Consider the following 16,187-nt stretch of genomic DNA (forward strand, 5'->3'; position numbering starts at 1 on the left):
GGAGTCTCCCCTGCACCCAGAGGCCCCTTTGGCGCGGCTCACCCCTCGCCATGCGCGACCCAGGGATGCCTGCGCGGGGGAAACGGGGCCGGGGAGTCCTCGTGGGACCCCGTGGGTGGGCGCCCCATGTCCTCCCCTGCCGAGGAAAGCCCCCTTCGCAGCACACGTTCAGGGATCCAGGCCCTCTCTGGGTCCTCCTCTCCCCCCCCCCGCGACCCCTTTACCTCTTTGTCCTCGCTCCCGATTCTCAATTCCTTTCCTGCAACATCGATGTTTTGTTGGGGGGGTCCCCTGCCGCCCCTCCTCCCCTTTCCGAAAGGGCGCGCCCCTAGAGCTATGGCGCTGAGCGGCAATCCGGCGTAGAAGCTCCACTTCCGGGAGAAACTGGCAGTTTGGGAGGAGGCTCACCCCTCCCTTATTCCCGGAGCAGAAGCCGGATTGGAGGAGGAGGAGGAGGAGGAGGAGGATGATCCTGATACTTCCAAAGGAGACGCCCAGGACAGCCTTGCAGCTAGAGGGATGTCTGAATACTATTATGGTTCTTATTGGAAGAGGGCAGTTAAAAGGTGTGAGAAACTGGGGTTGTTGACAGGGGTGGGTGACGGGTCCATGTTTCTGAATGCCAAAGACTCCTCCTTTGTGACAAATCTGTGATGCATCGAAGATGCTGTTGAAAAATGTATTGTGGGAAATGGGGAGAGGTCTTAAAAATCCATGCAACCATCTTCTCGGGGTTCCTACTCTTGGTGTGTCTGAACCTTGTTGCAACAAATAAAGTTCACGTCAACTGCCCGCCGTTTGCTTCTTTAACTTGGCTGGATTCTCCTTCTTTTGCTGACCGGAGGGACCCCCGGGAAGTGGCACCCTGACGAGCTGGGCAGCGGAGGAAATCCGCACCCGGGGATATTTTCCTTCTCAACTCTTTCTCACCTGAGCCTCACCCCCTTACCTAAAAGCCAGACACAACACAAGGTGACAGGATTGTGACTCCTGCCCTCAGCAAACAAAATAGCTTCCCCCCCCCGGAGCAAAGCAACCCCGGGATGCTGAGGTCCCCCAGTCCTGGAAATGAAAAGGGAAGGGGCGCGGGAAACCTTCCGGGAGCAGGCGGGGAGGGGGCTGCCCAGGCTCCAGGAGCTCCTTCTCGCTGGTTCCTCCCCATCGCCCTCCTGCTGCCTGCCTCCCCTCCGCTTCTACTGGTCCTTTGCAAGTGCGGGGAAGCTCTAGTCCCCCCGCCCCCCCCCGAAGTTCCCTTAAGAGCCCCACGTTGCACGGGGCAGGCTCACCTGCAGCGAAACAACACACAGCTGCCCTGGCCGAGTGGAGCCAGGCTGAGGCGCACCGTGGGGACCCCAGAAATGTGTCCCTAGAGGAAATGCGCCTCCCCCCTTCTCTGGTGCTCAAGTGCTGCCGGTGGGCTTCCCAGAAGAGGCCCCTGCTTGGCCCCTGGGAGGACAGGGGCCCCTTGGGCCTGATCCTGTAGGGCTCACCTGATTTTCTGATGCAAGTGAACCCTCCTTTCTCCTTCAGGGAGAACAGGGTTTCCCAAATTTGGGTCTCCAGCTGCTTTTGGACTACAGCTCCCATCACCCCTAGCTAGCAGGACCAGTGGTCAGGGATGATGGGAATTGCCATCAGGATCTCCAGGTGGCTCTGGCAAGTGAGCCCAGCTGCATGTGACAAGAGTGGGGGAATTCCATCCTGGTGTTACGGCAATTACAGGGGAGGTATTATCTGACATGATCCCCTGGGACGAGGAACCCCAGACCCCTCTCTCTTCAGTCGCAAATGCACGACTCACACATTGTATAAATACAAGAAAACACGGTCTCTGCATATTATGGATGGGATTTACGGACTTTGTGTTTTATGAATGGGATTTATGAATAACCGAAGCTCACCAATCAAGAGCACTATGTTTTGACAGCTAGCCAATGACGGCTGAAACTGCCTGCAAACCAGTGTTTCAGCTCAGCCTTTGCACGATTGTCTCAGCGCCCTCCTGCTGCTCAAAGTATATTAAATATAGCCATTTTGGTTTTGATTGCCTAAAGTTGCTACAATGTTACAAAGATTGTGTCTGAATGTATCCTTTCAGCTTGACAGCTCAGGGAATGATACCTAAATTTGTAAATTCATATAAAATCCATACTTTAACCGATTCTTCCCATTCCAACGCCATTTTAACTCTTAAGAAAAAGTAAATTTAGGCTTCACCCTCCTCCATGACCCTGGAAGTGGATAGCCACGTGGGCAGCAAAAACAGGGCCTCCTGCCATAATCCCCTGAGTACACTTCGCCCCACCCAGGGTGTGACCAAGGGGCGACAATAGACTTCCACAGAGGCAGTTGACCAAGCCAGGTGTTCTAAAAGCCCATCTCAGGAGAAGCCCTGAGGGCAAGGATGTAATTTGATTCTGAATTGATTTTAGAATGAATTGATTTTGGAAAGTATTTCAATTAATTGATTGTGATTTTATGTAAACCGTGTTACTTTTACTGTTGTTAGCCGCTCTGAGCCCGGCTTCGACAAGGGGGGCGGGCGGGATATAAATATTATTATTATTGCTACTACTACAGTGGTACCTTGGGTTATAGATGCTTCAGGTTACAGACTCCACTAACCCAGAAATAGTACCTCGGGGTAAGAACTTTGCTTCAGGATGAGAACAGAAATCGCACGGTGGCAATGGTGGCGCGCCAGCAGCAAGAGGCCCCATTAGCTAAACTGGTACCTCAGGTTAAGAACAGACCTCTGGAATGAATTAGGTTCTTAACCAGAGGTACAACTGTATTATGTCGATAGTTTTCTTGTTCTCTGGGTGATGGGTACTGGAGAGGTGTCCAGAGATGTATCTGATGGAGTGACCAACTGTTGAACTTGTGTAACCCTTTGATACCCCTCCCTATTTGTGACATACTAGTGAAGATGCTACTCGAAACGTATTCTGGGTGAAGAGGGGAAGTTTTAAAAGTCGATGTAAATTGTCCAGGGTTGTTCAAAAAAAGAGAGGTGCAAGGAGCTCCAAAAGGACCTCTCCAAATGGGGTGAATGGGCAGACAATACAGTTCATTGTCAATGAGATTAAAGTGATGCATGTTGGGACAAAAAAACCCTACGCCCATTAATATAATGTATAGGCTCATGGGTCTGAACTGGATTTCTCTGTGTGCTCTAGACCAGGGGAGAGGGGAGGTGGTCGCAGCAGGAGGGGGAGTCTCCCTGGATGCTTCAGCAGTCGGCCTCCTCTCCGTCTCCTAGCCCCCCTCCTCTCCTCCCTCTGAGCCTGCCTGCTCACCAAACCCTGTTTCCTCCTCAGCTTGCAACACCTCTTCTCCCATTCTGCTCCATTTTCTCCCTCTATCTTCTCATCGCCATCCCACCACCAGTCCCCAGGATCTGAGCCTTCTTCCTTGTGGGTCCCCCAGACTGGTGTATCCCCCCCCCGAACCCAGCCAGTCCATGACAGCAACAGCAACAACAAGAGTAAAATCAGTAGGATAGCAATATGCACTGTGGTCCTCTGGCAGGAAGACTCCCTAGCAGCATGATTGACTAATAACTTCTGGGACTATGGAAAAATATTATCCTCCCCAAACCCCAGAATAAGCAGTAGCTCTGGGTTTCCCCTAAGTGGTTCATGACTGAAGATGGGCCCGTCAGGAGACTTTCCTGGTACCTGCAACCCATCCTTCCCCCTCTTGCAGTTAGGTTGGGGGGGGGATCTCCCATTAAAGTTTTCTTCAGAACGTGCAGGGGGCAGGGATGAAGTTCTGTTAAATAAGTAGTGTTTGGAGATCATGCGGTGGTGGGGGAGACAGAGTGTGATGGCCTGGGAATCCGATTCAGAGGCTGAACCGGAGGAATCCCAGCCTGCACAGGAGTCCCCGCCTCCAGGGCCGGCTGAACTGGGGCAGGGCCTTGATTCTGAAGCACCTGCACCTGTGCCGGATCCTCAGGAGCAGGCACCAGGTGAATCCACTCTGGCTCCGGAGGTGGTTGAGGACTCAGTGCCTGCAGGTGAGTCTCCCCCTGGGTCCAGTAACCCTTCAGCCTCTCCTGAAGTATAGAGGCTCAGGGCAGAGAGGCGAAGGGAACTGGTTTCTCCCAGGAGGAATCATAGAATCATAGAGTTGGAATAGACCACAAGGGCCATCGAGTCCAACCCCCTGCCAAGCAAAAACACCTTAAGTGCTCGCCTTAAGGCCAGGAGAGGCTGGTCTCCTGGGGGTTGGGACCGCCCCTGGCCTCAGAGAAGATAAACGCCAGTCAGCCCGGTCCCAGGTTGCGGGAGCAACGTCGTTGAAGAGCTGTTTCGGCCAGCACCCAGTCCGGTTCTCCCAGAGTTCCTGTCCTTGCCCCGGCCCCTCGCTGTGGACCCCGCTTTGCCCGTGGAGGACTGTCTGCCGACCCTCGACTCCGGTCCTGGACCTCGCCCCACAGTAACCTCCCCCCTGGACCAGTACACAGAGTTTGGTGCAAAAACCAGTCTGACACACAAATACCCATCTTGAATGCTTGAGTACAGCAACTCCAGGGCCTTAGCCAAGCATCAGCGGGGTAGGGGTCACGTGTAGAGCAAGTCCCACACTGACATCAAAAACACACATAGAGGCAGCAGGACTTCTTCCGTAATAGTTTACTGAGCTTTCAAAGCATACAGTTCTCACTGGGTCCCCAGTGAGGCACAAAACTTAGCTCCTGAGAGCAAATCCAGTTTCAGCAGTAAAAAAAATACAGCACACAGGATATCTAAGTCAGGCACACACACCGGCAGAAGGGAGCAAGGGACGAAAGAGGCAGGAAGGACATAGAGCAATGTGTTTTGTCAGGGAATGGTCTGAAGCCAAATATGGGGGAATCCATTCTCAGGCAGATCAGCTTTCCTCAGAAGAGGAGCTGGAGGGGGAGAAATGCCCCCCCTCGTTTCCAGTGGTCTCAGAAGCAGGGAGAGATGCAGACAGAGAGCAGATTAGACAGGAGTTACTTAGTTGGAGAGAATGACAACACTCAGCTGGGCCCTGAAGACGGAAGAAGGATTTCCTCTGAGTGGAACATGTCCCGTGCTCCATACATCTAAATGGGTTCTCCCTTGTGAGACTCCCTAGATGTTTCCTAAACACTCCATTATAACTAAAGCTCTTTCTGTAATCCTTCCATTTAAACTGCTTCTCCTCTTTGAGTTTGTTGATAGTTTGTAGGGTGGCAAATATTGAAGTTCTTCCTGTGCATGAGTCTGTTGATGCAGGACTTTCACTAGGACTGAAACTCTTATCTCCTTTGCTGCCATTTATATGGTTTGTCTCTTGTGTGAGTTTGTTGATGAAAATCAAGGATTCCACTCTGCCTGCAGCCCTGTGTGAGTCCGTTGATGTGTTCTAAGTTTTCCATTATCATTAAAGCTCCTTCCACACTCCATACATTTAAATGGTTTCTCCAATGTAAGTCTGCTGATGTTTTCTAAAATTTCCACTCCGATCGAAGACATTTCCACACTCCATAAATTTATATGGTTTTTCACCTGTGGGAGTCCATGATGTGTTCTAAGGGTTCCATTTTCACTAAAGCTCTTTCCACACTCCATACAGTTAAATGGTTTCTCCCCTGTGTGAATCCACTGGTGTTATTGAAGGTCCAAAATTCTGACTGAAACTCTTTCCGCACTCCAGGCATTTAAATGGTTTCTCCCCTGTGTGAGGCCGTTGATGTGTTCTAAGTTTTCCATTATCACTAAAGCTCTTTCCACACTCCATGCATTTAAATGTTTTCTCTCCTGTGTGAGTCTGTTGATGTTTTCTGCAGGTTCCACTATCACTAAAGCTCCTTCCGCACTCCATGCATTTAAATGTTTTCTCTCCTGTGTGAGTCCGTTGATGTTTTCTAAGGGATCCACTTTCACTAAAGCTCTTTCCGCATTCCATACATTTATATGGTTTCTCCCGTGTGAGTCCGTTGATGTATATTGAGGTGTCCACTCTTACTGAAGCTCTTTCCACCCTCCACACATTTAAATGGTTTCTCCCCTGTGTGAGTCCATTGATGTCTTCTAAGTTTTCCATTATCACTAAAGCTCTTTCCACACTCCATGCATTTAAATGGTTTCTCCCCTGAGTGAGTCCGCGGATGTCTTCTAAGGGTTGTATTGAAACTGAAGCTCTTTCCGCACTCCATACTTTTAAATGGTTTCTCCCCTGTGTGTGTCCACTGATGTTTTCTAAGGGATCCACTATCACTAAAGCTCCTTCTGCACTCCATGCATTTAAATGGTTTCTCCCCTGTGTGAGTCTGTTGATGTTTTCTAAGGGATCCACTAACACTAAAGCTCTTTCCGCACTCCATACATTTATATGGTTTCTCCCCTGTGTGAGTCCGTTGATGTGTTCTAAGAGATCCACTTTCACTAAAGCTCTTTCCGCATTCGATACATTTATATGGTTTCTCCCCTGTGTGAGTCCGTTGATGTTTTCTAAGGGATGCATTATCACTAAAGCTTTTTTCGCAATCCATGCATTTAAATGGTTTCTCCCCTGTGTGAGTCCGTTGATGTCTTCTAAGGGTTTCACTATCACTAAAGCTCTTTCCGCACTCCATACATTTATATGGTTTTTCCCCTGTGTGAGTCCTTTGATGTCTTCTAAGTTTTCCATTATCACTAAAGCTCTCCCCACACTCCATGCATTTAAATGGTTTCTCCCCTGTGTGAGTCCGTTGATGTGTTCTAAGGGTTCCACTTTCACTAAAGCTCTTTCCGCACTCCATACATTTAAATGGTTTCTCCCCTGTGTGAGTCCGTTGATGTTTTCTAAGAGATCCACTTTCACAAAAGCTCTTTCCGCATTCGATACATTTATATGGTTTCTCCCCTGTGTGAGTCCGTTGATGTTTTCTAAGGGATGCATTATCACTAAAGCTTTTTTCGCAATCCATGCATTTAAATGGTTTCTCCCCTGTGTGAGTCCGTTGATGTATATTGAGGTGTCCACTCTGACTGAAACTCTTTCCGCACCCCATACATTTATATGGTTTCTCCCCTGTGTGAGTCCGTTGATGTATATTGAGTTGTCCACTCTGACTGAAACTCTTTCCGCACTCCATACAATTATATGGTTTCTCCCCTGTGTGAGTCTGTTGATGTCTTCGGAGGGTTGCATTGAAACTGAAGCTCTTTCCACACTCCATGCATTTAAATGGTTTCTCCCCTGTGTGAATCCGCTGATGTAATTTAAGGTCTCCATTCTGACTGAAGCTCTTTCCACCCTCCACACATTTAAATGGTTTCTCCCCTGTGTGAGTCCATTGATGTCTTCTAAGTTTTCCATTATCACTAAAGCTCTTTCCGCACTCCATACTTTTAAATGGTTTCTCCCCTGTGTGTGTCCGCTGATGTTTTCTAAGGGATCCACTATCACTAAAGCTCCTTCTGCACTCCATGAATTTAAATGGTTTCTCCCCTGTGTGAGTCCGTTGATGTTTTCTAAGGGATCCACTAACACTAAAACTCTTCCCGCACTCCATACATTTATATGGTTTCTCCCCTGTGTGAGTCCGTTGATGTGTTCTAAGGGTTCCACTTTCACTAAAGCTCTTTCCGCATTCGATACATTTATATGGTTTCTCCCCTGTGTGAGTCCGCTGATGTTTTCTAAGGGATGCATTATCACTAAAGCTTTTTTCGCAATCCATGCATTTAAATGGTTTCTCCCCTGTGTGAGTCCGTTGATGTCTTCTAAGGGTTTCACTATCACTAAAGCTCTTTCCGCACTCCATACATTTAAATGGTTTTTCCCCTGTGTGAGTCCGTTGATGTCTTCTAAGTTTTCCATTATCACTAAAGCTCTTTCCACACTCCATGCATTTAAATGGTTTCTCCCCTGTGTGAGTCCGTTGATGTTTTCTAAGAGATCCACTTTCACTAAAGCTCTTTCCGCATTCCATACATTTATATGGTTTCTCCCCTGTGTGAGTCCGTTGATGTTTTCTAAGGGATCCATTATCAATAAAGCTTTTTTCGCAATCCATGCATTTAAATGGTTTCTCCCCTGTGTGAGTCCGTTGATGTATATTGAGGTGTCCACTCTTAATGAAGCGCTTTCCACACTCCATGCATTTAAATGGTTTCTCCCCTGTGTGTGTCCGTTGATGCATATTGAGGTGTCCACTCTGACTGAAACTTTTCCTACACTCCATAACTTTAAGTCTTTTCTCCCCTGCTGAAGGTCATTGATGTGAACTATGTGCGCTCATTCAATGAAGCATATTCAACATTTCACACATTTTAATTTCTATTCCTAATGAAACCAAAGGTGACCCATCCCCTGGAGTTCTGACTGTCTTCTCCATCTCCTTGTTCAGAGTGGGAGGAAAGGGAATCCTGTTTGGGTTTAAAGGAAGAGAACTAAGGGACAGAGAACACATCAAGCTCCATTAGCACCTTCTCCTATTTCAACGTCTCCTACATTCCCTCACATCCTACCCATGTTCCCAATTTTTAGGAGCTGAAGTTGGAATGTCAAATGATAGTAATTCTTGAGCAACTTTCAAAATCCTCAATCAATGTTCATAAAGCAGCTTGATTTTTTAAAGAATGATTTGCTGTCTGATCTCGTGCCTGTCTTCTGATGCAGAACTATCCTAAAATGACACTGAAAAGCAGGATATTCAAGGCAAATAGATAAACTGTACTTAGTGGAATGTGTAGTACCTTGAAAATATTGTATTGATCCACTAATGGCCTGAAGTTGTGTTATTTCTGGGGACATGAATTTGTTCCTGTTCTGTCTTAAATATCATAATCATACGATGTCATGGGGTGTTAGGGGAGCGGTAGAACCTTTGGTGGGGGAAATGTCATGCACCTTATGGGGTAATTTATCCACCATTGGTCCCCACCCTGCACTCAGCTCTCACCTGTGGCTTCCAGAAGCTGTCAGCATGGAACAGGGGCCACAATCCCAGGAACAGCTTCAACCGGCCGGCTAAACCAGTTGAGTATACCTGAAGGGTCTCAAATCCTTGGTGGGTTGGGGAATTCTGCTGCAGGTGAAGGCAGGCCCTGGTGGATGGAGAGGATGAGAACAACAATGAATTCCACAGTCAAGAAGGCAAATTCTGCCCATTCTGCAGAGGAAAGTGAGGGCAGATGGGGATCATCAACCAGGGAAGGGAGGTCCTCGAGAAGGAAAACTCTGGTCGTAATACTTTGTTACACTCCCTCACTTCCTATTGAGTTATCTTCAGGAGAAGAAATTGCTATGGAGGAAAACCTACAGAAATCCAGAGTGGACTCTCTAAGGCGGTTAGATGGTGCCCTGCACACCTCCTTCCAGCAACTCCTGCAGCCAAGCTGGTGCCTAACGTACTCCTCGGCTTTCCTTGGGATCATATAAGCCAGGCTGAGAAGGGGCTCTTGTTGTCTAGGCAGCCCTGAACCCCGAAACACACTGCCTAGGCAGTGCTGCTAACACAGCAGTTTCAGGCAGAGAGATGAGCTCAGACCTGTGTATCAAAATCTCTCCAATGTGGAATATGTAAAAAAGAAGTGCTGTTTATATCATACATCAATTAAAAACTAGTCAGAATATTTGTCTTTTTAATAAAAGGCCACCAAGTATACGATGGCCCTTTCAAAGCTCATGAAAGTATTGTGCCTGGAGCTTTTGGGGGTGCAGGACCAGAAAAGCTTCTTCCACCATTATCCTTCCAATTGGGATTCAGGCCTCATCATGGAACTCAAACTGCCGGGGTTGCTGTTACTGATGATCTTCGATGGTCTATATGGCTGAGATTAAAAGCTGTTTCCTGGTTCTGCTGGATCTCTCAGCGGCTTTGGAGACCTTTGACCATGGTATCCTTCTGGACCCTCTAGGGGAGCTGGCAGCCCTGCTTTGTAGCGGTTCCCGTCCTTCCTTCTGGGCCATGTACAGAATGTGACGTTGGGGGGTGAAGGTTCAGACCCCTGGCTGCTCCCTTGTAGGAGCAACAGGGTTGCCATAAACAATAATCCCACCCACAAACTCTCATTCACACAAAGTCTGTCAATTTGGGGGGGGGGGGTCAGACACCTCGTCTGTGCTAATACTGGCAGTCTTTGGCCTGTATGTAGAGCATGTAGAGCCTCCAGCCACAGGCACTGTCTATCATGAAAATGGGTCCTTTGACTGGGCAGATTCATGCAATGGCTATCATTGGATGCTGATGGGTTTTATCTCACCTTCTCAGTCACTCTGACATTGCCTTCGAAGTTTAAGAGGATCAGAAATGCTTTTGAGGTGCACTTTCTATATCAATCCTGAGATCAATTAAATAGGTTCTGCACCCCTGTTTCTGATGACAGGTGTACATTATCCTCAGCCTCAATGAACCAGGCAGTGGAAGAGACACTTAAAAGATGGAAGTCTGAGAGAGAGGGAAAGGTTTCTGGCTGCTTCCTGGGTGGGATTGCGGAAAGAAAGAGCCATTTCCAAGAAGCCCCCCCCCGCCCCGCCCACTTTCTCTCGGGATTTTCCTGTCCTCTCCAGGGAGACCAATGGTTGGACTTGGCAAAACCGCTGTATCTACCATTAATTTGATTTTGATTTTGAATTGAATTGATTTTAGAATGCATTTTAATTAACTGATTGTGATTATATGTAAACTGTGTTACTTTGATTGTTGTTAGCTACTCTGAGCCCAGCTTCGGCTGGGAAGGGCGGGATATAAATTATTATTATTATTATTATTATTATTATTATTATCTGGACAGGTCAGGGGCTTATGGGGTGGGAATTGGGTGGAGCTTGCAGGAAGGAAGGTGTGTCTTGTTAACGGGCCCCCCTGGACAAAAAACAAGGACACCAGCCAGGAAGAGCAGAGCAAAACAGCAGCCAGTCGGCTTGGTCTTTATTGAAGACTGTCGTGACAGGACTCCCACCTGCCACCAGGTGGAACAAGATGGAAGCCCCAAACAAAAGAGAACCCAAACTCTTATTAGCTGCTGATGCCAATGTTACACCCCCCTAAACCACATCATGTTTACATCATGAAAGGGGAGGTCTGGTGGCAGTAATCTGAGCATCCTGGACCCTGCCCCATGGCTCCCCTTGCCCTCCACCAAACACCCATCAAGTGTAACAAAAGAGATATTTACATTTCCCTGCTAGGAGCAGAAGTGCGAGATGGGGGGGGATGGGGGGAGTGCAAAAAAACATAACCACCATGCAGCCTGACTTATCCCCCCCAACAAGAAAGGAAATGGCAGAAATGCGGCCTGTTGTTTAAAGCGGCATCAGCAGAATTAAAAGCTGCCGTGTGGCCTACGTCTGGGGTCGCACACCACCATTCATGGCCAGTGGAGCCCATGGCCATGCTCCCCCACGCCTGCAAAAAGGAAACAGCTGAAATGTGGCCTACAGCTGGAGGGTGGCGAATGGCGGCCTCGGGGGAGCCATCCCCCCCCCCCGCCACTACAAAAACAAGAAGGCCACCCTCCGCGGTCTAGCTGGGCGCCTGCCCAGAAAGAAAATTGCACCCTAACTTGGCGGAGGGGCCATGCCCCTTCCAATCAGGCCAGAACTTACCTTAATCCGGCTGCCAGCACACGCTCCTGAGGATCCTGATCCTGGAAGGAAGAAAACCAAAAGGGGCTTGGACAAAGGGGTCGGCCTCTTTTCTTTGGCCTTTGCCCCACCCCCAGCCAGCCATCCATTGTCCTCCCTGACCTGTTTCCCAGCCAAGTTAATCCCACCCTTTTGTCTTCATCTGGGTTTGTTATTTCTGTCATGGCTACCTGTCTGGCACTCAGGTACCAGGATGCCAGGGATTATCACTCAGGCAGAGGGGCTGCTGAGTATATGAGCTCACATGCATATATGAATTTCTGAAGTTACCCCAGTGAGCCAGTACATAGAGACATTTATCAGTGACTTCTTACATTTGGTATTGTGCAACAAAGGCCCTTTGAATAGGTAGGAAGAAACTGGGATGATTGTGGGGACAAATCAGAAAAGTCACAAAAGTGATGGTGCTGATTTTGGTAGTGGGCTGCATGTGCATGATATCTGCTGGAGGGGCAACCCCCTCCCCAACCTATACATACATTCCTGCATTCCTGCAACAGTCTGGGCAGGGCAGGGGCCTATGAGGTGGGAAGAGTATAGAGATTGCAGGAAGGAAGGGGTGGGGGGACACGACCCCCCACTTTCCAGGGATCCCTCTCTGGTCGCCTTGAAGGGGTGGCCGATTCCTGGGTGGGAGGGAGAGGCCAAGGCAGAGAATCCCTGCAGGCCCCACCACGGAGACGTCTCCCCAAATACTGGTCTTCCTAGCTCTTCCCCCCCCCCCAATTGCTGCCCTTCCCTGCCCCAGTGATGCTCCCCCTCCCCACTTCCTCGACCCCCTCCCTCTGTCCCAGAGTCTCCCCTGCACCCAGAGGCCCCCCTTGGCGTGGCTCACCCCACGCCCTGCGCCCCCCGTCTCTCCGTCCGGAGGGGACCACTAAGACGAGCAGGGGAGGGACAGGAGGGTCTCTATCCAAGCGTCCCTCACGCCCGTTAACCCTTTCATGGCCCACCTCTCTCCGCACGGAACCCACAGAGTCCCAGGTATGCCTGCGCGGGGAAAATGGGGCGAGGGGGCTTCGTTGGGACCCCCTGGGTGGGCTTCCTAAGGGCCCAAGGAAAACCCCCTTCGCAGCACGCGTGCAGGGATCCAGTTGCACGACAGGCGCTTTGGGGAGCTCAAGGGGGTCTCTGGATCCTTCTCTCGCCTCCCCCGCGACCCCTTTACCTCTTAGTCCTCGCTCGCGATTCTCCTTTCCTTTCCTGCAACATCCACATGGGTGGGGGGATTTACCTGCCGCCCCTCCTCCCCTTTCCGAAAGCGCGCGCCCCTAGATCTGTGGGGTAGAGCAGCAATCCGGCGCAGAAGCTCCACTTGCGGGAAGAAGCAGGCAGTTTGGGAGGGGTCTCTTTCCCCCTCCTCATTCCCAGAACAGAAGTCGGATGGCGAGGAGGAGGTGCAACGTAGGGGGGCGGGATTGGGGTTGAGGGGGCGGGGTGAGAGAAGGATGTGCCGGGAGGGGAGGAATGGGGTTGGGGAGAGGAAGGTTTTCCCCCTCCCTTCTTTCTTCTGGGGATCAAGAGAGCGGGGGAGGGGCTGATCCCGGCAATCCACTCGCAAAGTGGGGTCTCCCACCGCAAAATGTTTACATTGCAAAATCCTTCCCTCCCCCACGCCACGAGATTAGATCCGTCCGTGTTTTAGGTACTGGTGTACATTGAGCAGCGGCTTGGACTCTGTGACTCCTGTGTTACGGGGGAAAATGGGGCTTTGGCTTTTGCACACACAGCCCCGACACCCAGGTAAAATTCATGCAAGGAGTGAAGCAGCCCAGAACTAAAGCGCGTTGGAATTTGTACATCCTCAGATAGGTTTTTTCACCTCCTGATGTAGCGATGATGTTGTCACCCCATCCTCGGGGTTCAATTCCTCTTTGGACCTGTTGCGCAATAAACCTTGATCTACAGCTATTTGCTCCGGTTGGTGGCCGGACTCCTTCCTTTATTCTGCAGGGACCCACGGGCTCTGCCTGATGAGCTGGGTGGCTGAGGAGCCTCGCACCTGGGTCCCCCCCCATAACACCAAATTAGCCTTTTATTGAACAGACCTAGGAGTAGACTTAGGGGGCATACAAGATCCGGGATCCGAGCCTTCTTCCCTTGGGGGTTCCCCAGCTGGTGCCTCCCCCCCTTTCCCACCCAGCCAGTCCATGACAGCAACAGCAGCAACATCAGTAAAATAAGTATGATAATAATATGCACACTGGTCCTCTGGCTGGAAGATTACTAACTTCTGGGACTATGGAAAAGTACTATCTTCCCCAAACCCCAGAATAAGCAGTAGATCTGGGGTTGCCCCACGGGGTTCATGAGTGAAGATGGGGCCCCCAGGAGACTTCCCTGGTACCTGCAGCCCCTCCTTCCCTCTCTTGCAAGAAGGCTTGGGGGGAAATCTCCCATTAAATTACAGTATTTTAAGTTTTCTTCTGAATGTGTAGGAGACAGGGAGAGGTTCTAGCGAAGAAGCAGTGTTTGGAGATCACACGTGGTGAGGGTGAGAAAGTTTGGTGCAAAAACCAGTCATATGCACCAATTTTTCATGCTTGAGTACAGCAGTTTCAGCAGTAAACAAATACAGCACACAGGATATCTAAGTCAGGCACACAAACCGGCAGAAGGGAGCAAGGGAGGAAAGAGGCTGGAACGACGCAGAGCAATGGAGGTGTGTCCTTCGCTTCCTGTCGCCTGGGAGAGAAGTCAGCAATTCAGCATCTGCAAGGGCTTCATGAAGCAAAGCTTTCTGCCGGCTGCTTCCAGGCAAATGAGCATCCCAGAAACACACACTGTGATTCTTGGTGTGTTGCCATATCAATTGTTTTTGAAAGGTTATCATGATGTGGTCTAGAAACCAGTTTGGACAATATATCGCCCAGCCCTAATCCTCATTGACCACCAACAATCCAGACAAACGCTCTCCCCTTCTCTATCAAAAGGCACTTTACATCTTAGATCATAATCACATTGTTTGACATTGCCTTCAATATTTTATTACGATAGAGTTTTACACATAAAAAACAAGAACTTCACATACACAACATGTGTTAAAGACTGATTTCCTCCTGAGTTCATTTCTGTGAAGAAAAGAGTGGACTCTGAGAGGAAGACCTCCAACACTCCATACATCTAAATGGGTTCTTACATCTGAGAGTCTCTGGATTTTCCTTAAACACTCCATTGTAAATAAAGCACTTTTTGCAATCTTTTCATTTAAACTGCTTCTCCTCTTTGAGTCTGTTGATGGTTTGTAGGGTTTCGACTCCAAAGGTTCTTCCTGTCCGTGAATCTGTTGATTTAGAATTTCCACCAAGACTGAACCTCTATCTACTTTCCTGATATTTATAAGGTTTGTGTTTTGTGTGAGTTTGTTCTCATAAATCAAGGGTTCCACTCTGACTGGAGCTCCTTCCACAGTCCATACATTTAAACAGTTTCTCCCCTGTGTGTCTGCTGATGTTTTCTAAGATTTCCACTCTGACTGAAGCTCTTTCCGCACTCCATGCATTTAAATGGTTTCTTCCCTGTGTGAGTCCGTTGATGTTTTCTAAGGTCTCCATTCTGACTGCAGCACTTTCCGCACTCCAGGCATTTAAATGGTTTCTCCCCTGTGTGAGTCCGCTGATGTTTTTTAAGGGTTCCATTATCACCAAAGCTCATTCCGCACTCCATGCATTTAACTGGTTTCTCCCCTGTGTGAGTCCGCTGATGTTTTCTAAGTTTTCCATTAGCACTAAAGCTCTTTCCACACTCCATACATTTATATGATTTCTCCCCTGTGTGAGTCCGTTGATGTATATCGAGGTGTCCACTCTGACTGAAGCACTTTCCGCACTCCATGCATTTATATGGTTTCTCCCCTGTGTGAATCGGTTGATGTGTTCTAAGGTTTCCATTCTCACTGAAGATCTTTCCACACTCCATACATTTAAATGGTTTCTCCCCTGTGTGAGTCCGTTGATGCGTTTTAAGTTTTCCATTCTCACTAAAGCTCTTTCCGCACTCCAGGCATTTAAATGGTTTCTCTCCTGTGTGCGTCCGTTGATGTATATTGAGGTGTCTACTCTGACTGAAGCACTTTCCGCACTCCATACATTGATATGGTTTCTCCCCTGTGTGAATCCGTTGATGTGTTCTAAGGTTTCCACTGATACTGAAGCTCTTTCCACACTCCATACATTTATATGGTTTCTCCCCTGTGTGAGTCCGTTGATGTATATTGAGGTCTCCACTCTGACTGAAGCTCTTTCCACACTCCATACATTTATATGGTTTCTCCCCTGTATGTGTCCGTTGATGTGTTCTAAGTTTTCCATTATCACTAAAGCTCTTTCCGCACTCCATACCTTTAAATGGTTTCTCCCCTGTTGGAGGTCGTTGATGTGAACTATGTGTGCTCATTCAATGAAGCATATTCCACATTTCACACATTTTACTGTCTATTCCTAATGAAACGAAAGGTGCCCCATTCACTGGAGTTCTGACTGTCTTCTCCATCTCCTTCTTCAGAGTGGGAGGAAAGGAAATCCTGTTTGGGTTTCAAGGAAGAGAACTAAGGGAAGGGGAACACATCAAGCTCCATTAGCACCTTCTCCTAT

The 16,187-nt window shown here is 48.9% G+C and overlaps 2 protein-coding genes across 8 annotated transcripts in view; both read right to left on the reverse strand.

Moving 5' to 3' along the window:
* LOC128422014 (zinc finger protein 239-like) overlaps positions 1-12,059 on the reverse strand; it is a 29,637-nt gene extending 17,578 nt beyond the window's left edge. Inside the window, exons 1-3 of one of the 2 annotated variants that reach the window (XM_053405463.1) lie at positions 11,557-12,059; positions 8,909-9,053; positions 8,277-8,372 (exon numbers count right to left, since the gene is read on the reverse strand). In XM_053405463.1, coding sequence (XP_053261438.1) covers positions 8,277-8,372; positions 8,909-9,053; positions 11,557-11,759 — 444 coding nt within the window. In that variant the 5' untranslated portion in view covers positions 11,760-12,059. Of the gene's footprint in view, positions 1-8,276; positions 8,373-8,908; positions 9,054-11,556 lie in introns of those variants that run through there. The other variant, XM_053405464.1, reaches the window with a different exon arrangement.
* The window catches only part of LOC128421948 (oocyte zinc finger protein XlCOF6-like), a 43,400-nt gene continuing 32,253 nt past the window's right edge, over positions 5,041-16,187 (reverse strand). For 3 of the 6 annotated variants that reach the window (XM_053405324.1, XM_053405323.1, XM_053405325.1), the window contains 2 exons: positions 15,936-16,117; positions 5,041-8,190 (listed from right to left, as the gene is read on the reverse strand). In XM_053405324.1, the coding sequence (XP_053261299.1) occupies positions 5,927-8,190; positions 15,936-15,990 (2,319 nt within the window). In that variant the 5' untranslated portion in view covers positions 15,991-16,117 and the 3' untranslated portion in view covers positions 5,041-5,926. Of the gene's footprint in view, positions 8,198-15,935; positions 16,142-16,187 lie in introns of those variants that run through there. The other 3 variants (XM_053405320.1, XM_053405321.1, XM_053405326.1) reach the window with 2 other exon arrangements.

The sequence above is a fragment of the Podarcis raffonei genome, chromosome 10 (assembly GCF_027172205.1).
Source record: "Podarcis raffonei isolate rPodRaf1 chromosome 10, rPodRaf1.pri, whole genome shotgun sequence".
Lineage (NCBI taxonomy): Eukaryota > Metazoa > Chordata > Lepidosauria > Squamata > Lacertidae > Podarcis > Podarcis raffonei.